Here is a 12,452-nt window from a genome sequence, read left to right on the forward strand (position 1 = left end):
TTGCAGAATACAGAAGATGGATGTCATTCATCCTCTGGTGCGAGTGAACCTCACTAGTACCCTTAAGAACCTGGGGATGAAGTACTCATGCTTAAATTAAATATATTTGTGGTACTTCTACTGACCTTGTTTTCATTTTACATGCTAACGTTGTTAGAATATACGACTAGCTTCTAATGAAATGGAACCAGTCTGTGTGTATGTGCAAATACAGAAATAAAAACGTAGGTGCGACCGAAACAGGAATGAAAAGAGGACGCTACCTACAAAGCGTACGCACCGCCGGGTAGAACCAGTACTCTTCACTGTTTAGCTAGTTTGAGTAAGTACTCAAACAACAGCTGCGCTAACTTCGACCTATTAAATGAATTGTTTACTTTGACAACTAATTTATGAATTCTGTCGGAGGTTAGAAATATATTTGCCATTTTACTGTGCTTATAAAACGTACACTTAAATCAACGTTTGAAAGAATCTTTAATTGCACTTATGAAAACAAGTTTGTCATGCAAATTGCATATGTTCTTGGAGTCAATGTCTATTCTGGGGAATAAAAAACCATGAAAAACAAAAACATAACGGAAAGCATAGTTGACACACAGAGGGAGAAAGATGATATCCAAAATCAGTGTATGTACGAACACAGTCGGGTACTTAAAAAACTCATCTTAGATGGGGAGGGCATGTATGAAAGACTGATAAGGAGTATTTAGGAAAGCATTTGATATGGGTGACCCTCAAGATGAGGAAGACATAAAGAAAGGAAACAGAATGCCACAGTCCAATTAAATGAACGAAGATAACTCATCGAGTGGAAACTAAAGAATAGACTGGGATTAATCCAAAATACAGAAATGTTCAAAAAAAAAAAAAATCCCGCGTAGGCATGGATGTTTGTGATCGTCTTTCACCTTCATTCACCCAAGTATAGATTAGATACACTCTCCAATATGGACTGGGCCACCATGGGAATAGTAGACCCAAACCTCCCGCAATGGGAGGGGCATTCACCCTGCGGTGGGTAGAAAAATAGGCTGTTTATTATTATCACAGAAATCACAGAAATGTCCATTAAACTGGAAGGTTTGGATAGACTGCAGTGCAGCCTGCATTGTCTAATAATTGAAAAAGAATTACTTCGAAATTGGGGGGGAGGAGGAATCCGATATTCCTAGCTTTTTGCGATTTTTTTCCTCCTAGGGAATAAAGAATATTGCTTTCAAAATAACTTTCGTATATAGATGTATGAAGACAGACAAAGAAATTTAAAAAATTAAAAAGCGTAAACTATAAAGTAAAATAACAATCAGTAGTGTGGCAAAAATATTCCCATACTAAACGTAATAAACAAAAACTCGACTAACAATAGATGGTACGCACTGTAATCGTATATGTATGAGGGATTTTCCCGCGGAGAATCACTGCGTTCAGACCCAGGCATGAGGACGACGATGGGCTTCTAATTTCATCTCTCGAAATCGAGTGACTTCGAAAAGAGAAAGGGGGATGGGCTAGTTAACAGTATTGGGGAAGTCAATGCCCAATTAAGGTCGCATTCAACAGTTTTTCTCTCATGCCGAATCGGGCTACAAACAGGCATTAAGTGAAGGTGGGCAATGTTGCCGGAAGCAGTTTTCTTGATACCACAAACAATGAATCGATGGGAATGAAATCCAACAGAAGCCGGGAACACTTAACAGGACACTACTGAGAACAGCACATCGCACCACCTGGTCAGCAAAAAGCCGGCATGTCATGGTGAGAGGAAAAAACATCAAACTCGGATCACTGGAGAAATGTCGCATTTTCTCTTATTTAATATGAACTAGATTTGGCAGTGACAACACAAAACACCATGATCAGCTACAACAATGCAAGAAGGAAATGGTGAATGGGTTCCTGGCCAACTGTCAGAATGGTGTGGTCGGTTACTTCCCTAGCTAAGCATACCGTACCATGAAATAGCTTGTCATGCATGCATGAGAAATTTAATGTTCTTAACATTGTCAGTTATCCTGTTAAGAATTGTTGGAAATAATATTCTCTAATATTATTTCCAACTTAGTTTGCAAATAATTTTTAATCCTAAACGAATCGCATTTATTCTGCAAGAAAAAAAAAAAACTTATTTACAAAGCTTTTGTCGACTGATAGGAAATTACTGCATTTATTTGATCAAGTTCCATTGCAAATGTCATTGTAGTCTTGTGCTATCCATGGCTTCTATTAATTGATTGTCGCTTGTAGCAGTAGAATTGATCTCCCTGTCTTATTTCAGTATTTCATAAATCTACCCTGCATCTGGTGGGCATTTACAACAGGAAATATTGCCATATCCATCACGGAACACGTTTCTTAACGTTTCTTTTTTTTTTCCACATTGGCTTTTCACAAAAAAAGATATATCTGGTGCCAACCTCAGTCTCATTGAATATCTTCGTGATGGAGTAGAAGGCGATGGTAGTGACAGAAATCCACCTCTATCAAATTTAATGAAGCCAGGAATTTCTTACGATTTCCTGTATAGGACACTTGAGGAGTGCAATCCAAAATTTTGTGGAGCCCATGGAAGCTTACCAAAATTGTTTTAAGACCGATTTAAGGCGGAGCTCCTGTCTAATATATAATGAGCTCTGTATAATGAGCTCCGCCTTTGCTACTTTCGACCATCGACCAAGCTTAACGAGCACGAAGTCTTCTGAGTTTGCACGAAGATATGCAAACTCAGAAGACTAGACATGACATGGTGAGAAACTGAAATGGTTTGGGAGAATGTGTGCAAAAGGGCAACGGTTTTGTAATGTTTTTAAATTCGAAATTTTCTGATTTGGTTTAGCCGATAAAAAACATGCTTTCAGTAAGGAATGCGGACTCTGTTGGTCTATTTTTTTATGCGTGCACTTCTAATATGAGATTCCACAGAACTTTGAGACAACGGGATGTCAATTTTTTTCTTTTCAAATTTTCTCAAAATTACGACACACGCAGAAAGGCGTACGAGGCGTTTATTCGATAGTCTCTAAGCCTTACGCAACAGGGAAAGGGAGAAGAAAAATCTGACTCTTCAAACTGAAAATTTTATTTTTTCAGATTTTTTTTCCCGCATTGGCTGTATACAAAAAGATGCACCTGGTGAAAACTTCACTTTTCTATTTCCATAGGAAGTGGAGAAACGCGTTGATCTTTCAGCCAATCACCCACTCGTTAGGATTAATATATGGATTATAACCTTGTTAATCAGAGTGCGTTAAACTCGAATGGTTTTAATTATAGCAGAAGCAACTAAGGCCATGAAACCAGGAACAAATATAATATTTGTTAAAGCTTATCGAAAACCATCCAGACTACCACTGGGCAGTTTTGTTTTGTGGTGAGAAACGAAGTGTGCAGCAGGAAGGAAAATCCTGCTCTCTCCCTTCTGTATTCAGACCTAAATTCGCCTTCAAACTGAAATGCGTTATGAGTGTTCCTGGCACCATTTGGTATAGCATACGGAATGAGAATAAATGTTACTCTGTACGGAAAAAGACACCATGGATGATTCCGGCGATAAAAATGTATTTCATTCTGTTGAAATGAAATCGTACTGATGGTAAAATGGAATAAGCAAACACAGCAATCTTTTGAGAAGGAAAGATGCCTTCGTGTTTTCTAGTGATCGCCTTTGTTGCTTTTATTTATTTTTTTTTTTTAGTGAAAAAGACTTTTACAGAAAGATACGAAATGAACTGGAAAAAAAAAAGAATCACGGTAATAAAAACATAACGAAGAATATTTCAATGAGGAGAGCTTCCTGAAACAGCTGAGACGATTATGCTAATTTATATGAGCCAATTTAAACATTAATGAATCTGGGTATAATGGATGTCGTCAGACAAGTAACACTAACGGAAAAAAAAACTTATGAAATATTTTAAGAAAAGTGGTGGTTCCAATGAAACGGATAAGAAATTCCCAGGATAAGCAAAGATCTCTCACCCGAGGTTCTGACAACAGCAAGGAAACTAATCGCATTCAAAAATATTCAAATTTTGAAAGCTTTCTACAAGATGAACGATGCGATCAGGAAGACACAAGAAGAATGAGATGGTCAAAGCTAAGTTAAATAATCCGAGCACGCTGCTTTCTAAATCAGGATTGTCTATACCAAATTTGGAATCCTTTCAAACTACTTCATCTAATAATCAGCGTAGTGGTGAAACCGAACATGAAACGTATCCACTACCAATTTATGACGTTCAACAAACATTCATGTACCGTCTGATTCGAACCTATGGTTGAAGAATAAACTATCCACTGAGCCAATTAGGCACTGTTAGAACAAAAAGTTAAAATTAAAATGCAAAAGAAATCTTTGGAAACATCCTTGAATAAGTCGATACGATGAATGGGTTGATCGTGAGAGAATAAGTAATAAACTTGCGGAGAGATTTCGAACAGAAAATTAAAAGAAAAACGGTGGAAGGAGGCTTGAAAAATACAAAAGCCAACTCGAAATATGACAATAGAGAATCGGGCTAGTAAGAAGTCACAGACGGATAGGAAATAGTGGAAAGAACAGACTCGACTCAACCCTGGTGTGCCGGAATGGATAATTATGATAAGTGAGCATTTTTTATTTACTTTATTTTTTAAACTTCACTGTGAAATTAATTTAATGGAATACTTTAAACCTTCAATGTTTGTAAACTGAAAAAGGATTCGGTTAAATTTACCTTTTTGATCCTTCGTTCCAACCGCCTACAGCGATCAGTGTCTTCAGTTGAGAGTTGTAAGTCTTTAAGCCAACAAACTTTTTATAATTCCCTGAAAAAAAAAAAAAAAAAAAAAGAAAGACAAGTGTTCATAAAGCAATTGTTTACGCTTATGTATACTCATAACCTTTTTTTCTGGCAGATATTATCTATCTATATGCTAGGAAGAAAAAAGCTCTTCCCACAGAAGAATGCCGATATTTTAAATAGAAACCAAACTGCTCATAGTTATCTAAACCATATTTTTCAGCCAGCTCGCAGTTCTGTTCATATGAGTGTCCATCACATTCCATTGTAATCGGTCGGTGTACAGAATGGCGAAAGCTTAACAAAATCTAGTGTTTTATGATATGCAAAATTTTAGTCGATAACGAAAATTTAACGAAATTTCTCAGGCTAATCCCTCCCCTCCCCTCTTGATGAATGTAATGAAGAGCAGTATAATCAATCTTTCGCCATGGTAATTAATTAGTAGCATTTCCATTTTTCCAACTAATAAACTGGGGGTTCCAATCTCCATGTACACATGGCGTGATGGTCTTGAAATGATGGACGATTTCATTTTTGCCACCAAAACCCTCACTGAAAACCGATAGTGGCTTGAAACAGCCTTGTTTTTTCTTCTGTGTAATGTCTCCGAATTACTCAACCTTACAACACCAATGGTTCTGCACTGATGAACTACAGGTTTACAACCTCTTGTGGGTTGACTTTATAAAAACATGAGTTTAAACACAGAGAGAATGTAGTTAATCTGAATGTAGGAGTGCATACTTACAGATTGGATGTGTGCTAACCAAACGAGTTCGCATTAAAGTTTTTTTTTTACCTCAAATATAAAAACTTTACATGCTAAACTGCCATTTACAATATTCGTTACAGCACTTTATTTTTAATAAATATTTACATTTAAAATACTGCATTTATTTGTGGAAAACCTTTATTTTAAGATATCGGCACTTTTTATAACATCATTTTGAAGGTCAATAAGAACTCCATAAATTGTGGTATAGTGTAACCTTTGATATCTTTTAAATATTTAGTTGTTTTTTTTTAACTATAAACAAAGAAATTAGAATAGACTTCTTAAGAGACAGGAGAGTTCAGCCATCTTAAAAATTTAATCACATGCTAAGTGATATTGAGTTTTATGCAACATGCAAAGTGCATTATATCTGTCCGGTGAATTTTGACAGATTGGCCAGAAGGTAACACTGTATCTATATTTAAAGAAAGGAGATGGATATTGTGGAAATAAACAGAGAATACGTTCATTAAATACAAGTTACAAAATTTACATTAATATTTTGAAAGAAAGACAGAAATAATGCAAAAAAATGTACTCTCAGAAGAGCAAAAATAGTTTCAGACATGGAAGATGTGTATAGACAATATTTATGTGTTAAAACAAATTATCGAAAAAAAAAAAAAAAAGACAAACTCAATTTGGAGACGCATTTAGCCTTTATAGGCCATGAGAAAACTGTTGATAAAATACACAGAGAAAAACTGTGGAATATAATGAAAAAGCCATAGCAATAACTGGAGCTAAACGCTATGAAAATAAAAAGGAGAGCACACGACAAGACAGAACGCTATGACTTACTGCTGGCACCATCTAATTTTCGGGTTGACGCACTCACGAAGAATAAAAAAACAAGGATGACCCTTACATTTTATACAACTAGCAGAAGAGATTGAAGTGAATTAAGGTTTACCAAAGGGATGTAGTTTGTTTTCAACTATTCAGTATATGTTAAAAATACCAAGAAATTTTATATACTTGGTTTTAATCCTTTTCCCAAGTAGGCAAAACAAAGTTTTTTGCGTTAAATATATTCACGTATAAAACTTAAATATAAATAAAACTTTATTTGAAAACCTTTTTGTTTTAAATATGAAACTTTATTTTGCTTACTTCGGGAAAGGATTAAAACCAAGTATATAAAATTTCTTGGTATCTTTAAAGCATATTACACCCAAGGTGAAAAACTTTCTATATATATATATATATATATATATACATACATACACACACACACACACACACACACATGGGCGTCCGCAGAAAAATATCCGGGGGGGGGACAAAGTAATATTTTCTGGGGAGGAAGGCAAAGCTTGGAGATAAACAATTACATGAATAAATTTTTATTTAATTTTTTTGGGTTTTTTTTTCACAAGTACATCCCAGAGGGAACCAAGTGCCCCGTTTGTCCCCCTATGTGGAAGCCCATGTGTGTGTGTGTGTGGAAAACGACAATAAAATGAAGTTAATCAATACAGTGCTGTATTGTGATCAGATTGCATTACAAGACAACGAAAATGACCTTCAGTTTATGAACTGAACAAAATAAACCAGCAATACAATTTAAAAATTTCACAAAAGAAAATAAAAGTCATGGCATTTAAAAGTCAGGATCATGTTAGAATAAAAATAGTCGTAGAAAATAAAATATTAGAACAGGTGACACAGTCTAATTTAGGCTGTATAATAACATAATCTAAAAATAAAGATATAGACGAAAAAATTTTTAAAAATCTGTGGAACAATGAAAAGGATATTGAAAAAAAAAAAAAAAAAAAAAACAGGACGTGAAACTCAACTAAAACTTTATAAAGTAATGTCCACTGCCACTCTGTTATATGGTTCAAAAACATTTCAAAAAAAAAAAAAGATGAAAGTAAAATACAAGATGCAGAAATAAGATTTTTAAGAACAATTAAAGGATGCACAAAATTAGACTATATAAAAAATGAAGACATCAGAAGAGAGCTAGATATTTACGACGTAAATGGAAAGATCGAGGAATATAGAGAGAAATGGTAAGAGCATGTATTTAGGATGGAAAGATATCGGCTACCAAAAGATATATATATATATATATATATATATATATATATATATATATATATATATATATATATATATATATATATATATATATATATATAAATTCTCGACTTATATAATGATTGGCTTGACCAGGGTGAGTAGTTTGTTTCAAATCTTTCTTGCGGAGGAAATTGTTATTCGGCAGGGTATTGTTCGTAATGAGCAGCCATATTTATTTGCCTCCAAAAACAATTTTCTTTTAATTTCTGCTCTTTATTTACATATTTTATTTCTGCTCTTTACTGCCTTACATACTATTACATGTCTCTTGTTCGATATGAAGAAGTTTAAGAGGTTGTTCTCGTTTTATTATTTTACATCTCATTTTCAAGAGACGCTCGTGTATTATAGCAACGTATGATGATATGTTAATTAACCTATGTCTGAATTCCGCCTATGACGAAGAATCCTAAAGGATTTTTAACTTTTGGTGAGTTATCCGGTGTCATACGGATGTGGGTGGATTTTTCTTCTCGCAAACCGATAAACCGGCCAAAAGAATACGGTGAACAGACATAAATACACTGATCACAGCACCTTAGTCGATTCTTCCATAACCTCCAAATTGCAACGCATTTCTCTTTGTGGAGAGAACTTGTGGAGGAAAATGGACCCACTCTTATTTCTAACAGCACCATCACTGTCAGAAAATTCGATTTCTTAAATGAATATTATTTGTTCTAAGCAGAGTACGGTATTCACATTTCTTAATCAACTAATGTAAAAGCAGTTCGTCTTCAATTGATTAAAAAAATATAAATTTAATTTATCCGCTTGAGTTCAATAAATTAGTACCACTCGCCAAACTGGAGACTTTTCATCAGATACTTTCGGATACATGGATGTGTATGCTTTCGCCGCCGTCACATCGCTACCAACGGCAGAAAGAGTATTATATATGAAAATATGATGCACGTATTCAAAATACAAATTCATTTTCATAACATCGTAAGTTTTAAAAAGTGCTGCTTACCTTGTTCCATGTCATTGTACGGATCAAATGGCTTCATTTCAAATTCACTCGATAGTCCAGCAAAGGCGTAAATAAGATGCGTACAGAGGTACGGATTGATGTTTTGTGGCGTGAATTTTGCTAATCCGGGACGATAAACTGCCCAATTAGAATAGTAGCAAACGATCTTCAGGTCTGCTGCATCTCTCTTTGTGACGCTACCTGCAAAATATAACAGTGAGAGTAAGTGCGCAAACTCATTCGCATACAGTCAGTTACACATTACAAGCAAATTGAACTTCTTAGTGGAATAAATCAAACTATAAACAAATATTGCTTTTTATGAATAAATAAGTGTATTGTTAGCTTAAACATATATAATAATATCAGGTCAGTTATATAAACGCGATATAATCATAATCGTAATTTTTATCATAATCACAATGCAGTGCATCTTATTTTAGTAACATTGCTTTTGCTTTCCTTTCACTGGGAAGACCTTGGTTCGAATCCCATCAAGAACCTTAAGGGTTTTTATAATGGCTCTTTCAATTGAAAGTGAGTTAACTGGTCTCATACGAAATGCAGGCTTTTTATCCTGCAGAACATGCAAACTGGATTTGCCTGCTTCTCCAGAACACGCAATTAATTAGACTGGTCTTATAGCTTTGCCGCATTCAACCTCAGCTACAATTAAGGAAATTCAAGTTTTGCTTTTTGTGAAAACATTTCAAAGTTGTGCGACCGATTATAGTAACCTTGGTAATCGCGGTGCATGTGAGGCAAGCTGTCCAAGAGTAAACTTCGTAGTCTTTAAAGACTACGAAGTTTACTTTAAAATTTGAGATGTCGAACAGAAGCTTTCCAGACAGAGAGAACTTATGGTGGGTCATATTTAGAAGCATCTCACTGTCGACAATCCAAATCCTTACCTAAATAGTTTGTTAATGTGAAAAAAATAAGTCCTTCATCTCTTAACTGGATGTTTTGCGCCAAGGAAGATTCAGTGAGAAGTGAACTTATAATAAGAAAATATCATAATACCCCTTAGAACTTCTCATAAGAAATATTCCAATAACAAGTCATTGTAATAAGGAATGCAGGGAGTAGTAGGGGTAGGAAATCCATTATTAGAAATTATTATTAAGCAGCATCTCCATATAGTCTAACTAACTAATCCACTTCGTATGAGCGCTCTTCACTCTTGTAATCTGTTTTAATTGCGTGCATTCTCTGGCCTATTTGAGAGAAGAAAGAAATCTGATTTTCTGGAAGGAAAACCTTTCCACCTTCATATGAGAACGGCCAACTCCGTCGAATGAAAAGTTCTTAAAAAGATTCTAACCTAGTTCTTTACGACTAAAGATATCATCAGCGAATGAATTATGAAAGCTCTTATTTGGGCATTTAAAACTACAGAAGAGAAACTTTACAGAAACTTCTAGACTTCAGATTATTGCAATATGCTAGAATTACCGAGCTAATAGTCTATTATTATATTATCTAATCAATGGTTAGAGATATATTATACAGATGAATATAAATAAATTATTTCCTGTCCATACTCATTGGTGGGTTGTCTACCCACTCGGATTCTTAACAGGGACTCGTTTGTGAGTCACAAAATCCATGTCATTCATTCATCCCAAAATTACTCATTGATTACGAATTCTATTTGGCAAACAGGTTGCTAAGACCTTGCACACCAACAAGTCCAGTTTTCCTTTCCTTCTTACCTACCTTAAAGCAAGAATAGTACTTTGAAACTTCCCAATAACTTGTTAGGTAGCGTCTATTACCTATTATATTTAAAACGCGTAACGGTTTTTAATTTATACTTACGATCTTATAATCTCCAAGATTCTAAGTGGCCATAATATTAGATCAAGCTATCGCAGCCTAAACAATTATCACTATCATATCCGTACTGGGTTTCATGTTTATGGGCTGTCATGAATTAAAAAAACATATATATATATATTGTTTTTTTTTTTGATGAGGATGTAAATGAAGAATCATTTTTCGGCATATAAGTACTTTCGCTTACAATCTAGATGTTGCTATTAAACAAATAAGGCTAAACATATTCAAAATAAGATCTTTGCATCTCCACTTTTACAAACAAACAAACAAAAAAAAACATAAATAAATTACAATAGAGAAGAATTCTGCAATAATGTGATTGCAACATCCCGCAGTAAATGAATGTTAATGAATCCACGTCTAATGGAACCTACAAAACACTGTTTGATTGTTTCGTTTCAATTCTCTGAAGCATTTCGATGATATTTTTATGAAGAGTCGGAGAATTTATCGGAGAGCATCTTTTGATCAGTAGAGCAGAAGAATTTACCACTGTTCTGATCATGAAAAGAAATAGAGTTCGTTACCCTTGGAATGGAACCTTGAAAGAACGCAACTTCAGTGAGGAAACATAGTCTTCTCCTTCCCAACTTGGAAGGAAAAACTTGTTAAGAAAAGATTAAGTGTCGTGTAAGTTGACAGCTATCTGCTCTTCTTATTGACAAAATGATTCCCACGAAGGAAAACTTGAGCTAGAGAAAATCAAAAAGAGGGCTCTAGGCATTCTCTGGAATGGAAAGTCGGAGTGCACGAACGCACACAATATTCTGTTCTAGCAAGAGGAAGAATCGCACAGAGTGCAGTTCAGACAGTCCAGCTGGAGAGTAGTTACCAGGAGTTAACGCTGAAGCTTAGTTAAAAATCGTAGATCGAGTCTAGAACTGTGTTCATAGCGATACAAATCTTCCATGTTCGTAAAGTGGAAGCGTCCGGCTGGGAGCTTCGATTATTTTGAATTACGATTGAAGCAATAAGGGCGGACAGTGTATTACACTGCTATTTGCATTTAATTTTCTGGCTGGTTTGCCTGTTTCGTTGAATGAAAAACCCCGGTACCTATGAGACTGAATAACTGAAAGGACTCATTGTTTTTCGTTTCCTGGGGAGGGGATTCAAACCCTAGTCTTCCCACCCAAAAGGCATCGTCCTACTCACTGAATGAGCTGCGTTGGTTCCAAAGTGAAGAGTTTTTTTATTTGGATATTTTACGATATTTTACAATTTTGTGTGTTTCAGAAAGGTTTTTATAAATGGGTTTAAAATGCAATGGTTGATTTGCTTTCATTGGTTAGTATTGGAGAAAGCGATGGCAAACGGTGATAAAATTACATGTCTACCATACAGCGAGCATTCAGACACTAGGTCAGGGGTGGGCAACCTTTTAAAGTGTGCGTGCCAAAATTTTCTCACGTGCCAACAGAAATTTTAGGGAACATTATTTGCCTTTAAGTGTAATTCTAGCTGTCATATACAGTTACACAATTTATTATTACATGACACCTCCAAGGAGTCCGAAGACTCATCGAGGAAGGGCACCTACTCCATAACTCTCCGTCTCCACCACTCAAATCCACCAACTACAATTAGACCAACGCTCATCATCACCACTAGTATTTTCAGACAATCACAAACATCCATGCCCACGGCGGGATTTGAACCCGCAGCCTTTTGGCTGGAGAGCGGATACGCTAACCACTAGGCCAACCAGAATTTGAAGACTCAATTTTAACATCAGTAAAAGAGTAAACAATAATTCTGAATTTTTTGTTTTTATTTTTTATAACGATTCAATTGGGCAAGTTTTTTCAAGTTTTTCCGATATATTACTGTGCTTAATCTCAATCGTTTTACCTGACTCTAAAGCACAATAAAATAAAATAAAAGATATTCTTTTATTAATTCTTAATCCCTTACGAGTAATACATAAAAATTACAGATAAAATAAAATGTTATTTTACCTACATAATATATTATAATATATTAAAAC

The 12,452-nt window shown here is 35.0% G+C and overlaps 1 protein-coding gene across 1 annotated transcript in view; it reads right to left on the reverse strand.

Annotated features, from left to right (window-relative positions):
• The window catches only part of LOC150102955 (uncharacterized), a 143,650-nt gene that overhangs the window by 23,738 nt on the left and 107,460 nt on the right, over nucleotides 1-12,452 (reverse strand). The window contains exons 2-3 of the mRNA XM_090398021.1: nucleotides 8,624-8,824; nucleotides 4,716-4,806 (exon numbers count right to left, since the gene is read on the reverse strand). Coding sequence (XP_090254147.1) covers nucleotides 4,716-4,806; nucleotides 8,624-8,824 — 292 coding nt within the window. The remainder of the gene's footprint in view (nucleotides 1-4,715; nucleotides 4,807-8,623; nucleotides 8,825-12,452) is intronic.

The sequence above is a fragment of the Typopeltis vanoorti genome, chromosome 9 (assembly GCF_054136105.1).
Source record: "Typopeltis vanoorti isolate ZY-2024b chromosome 9, IOZ_Tvanoo_1.0, whole genome shotgun sequence".
Taxonomy (NCBI): Eukaryota; Metazoa; Arthropoda; class Arachnida; order Uropygi; family Thelyphonidae; genus Typopeltis; species Typopeltis vanoorti.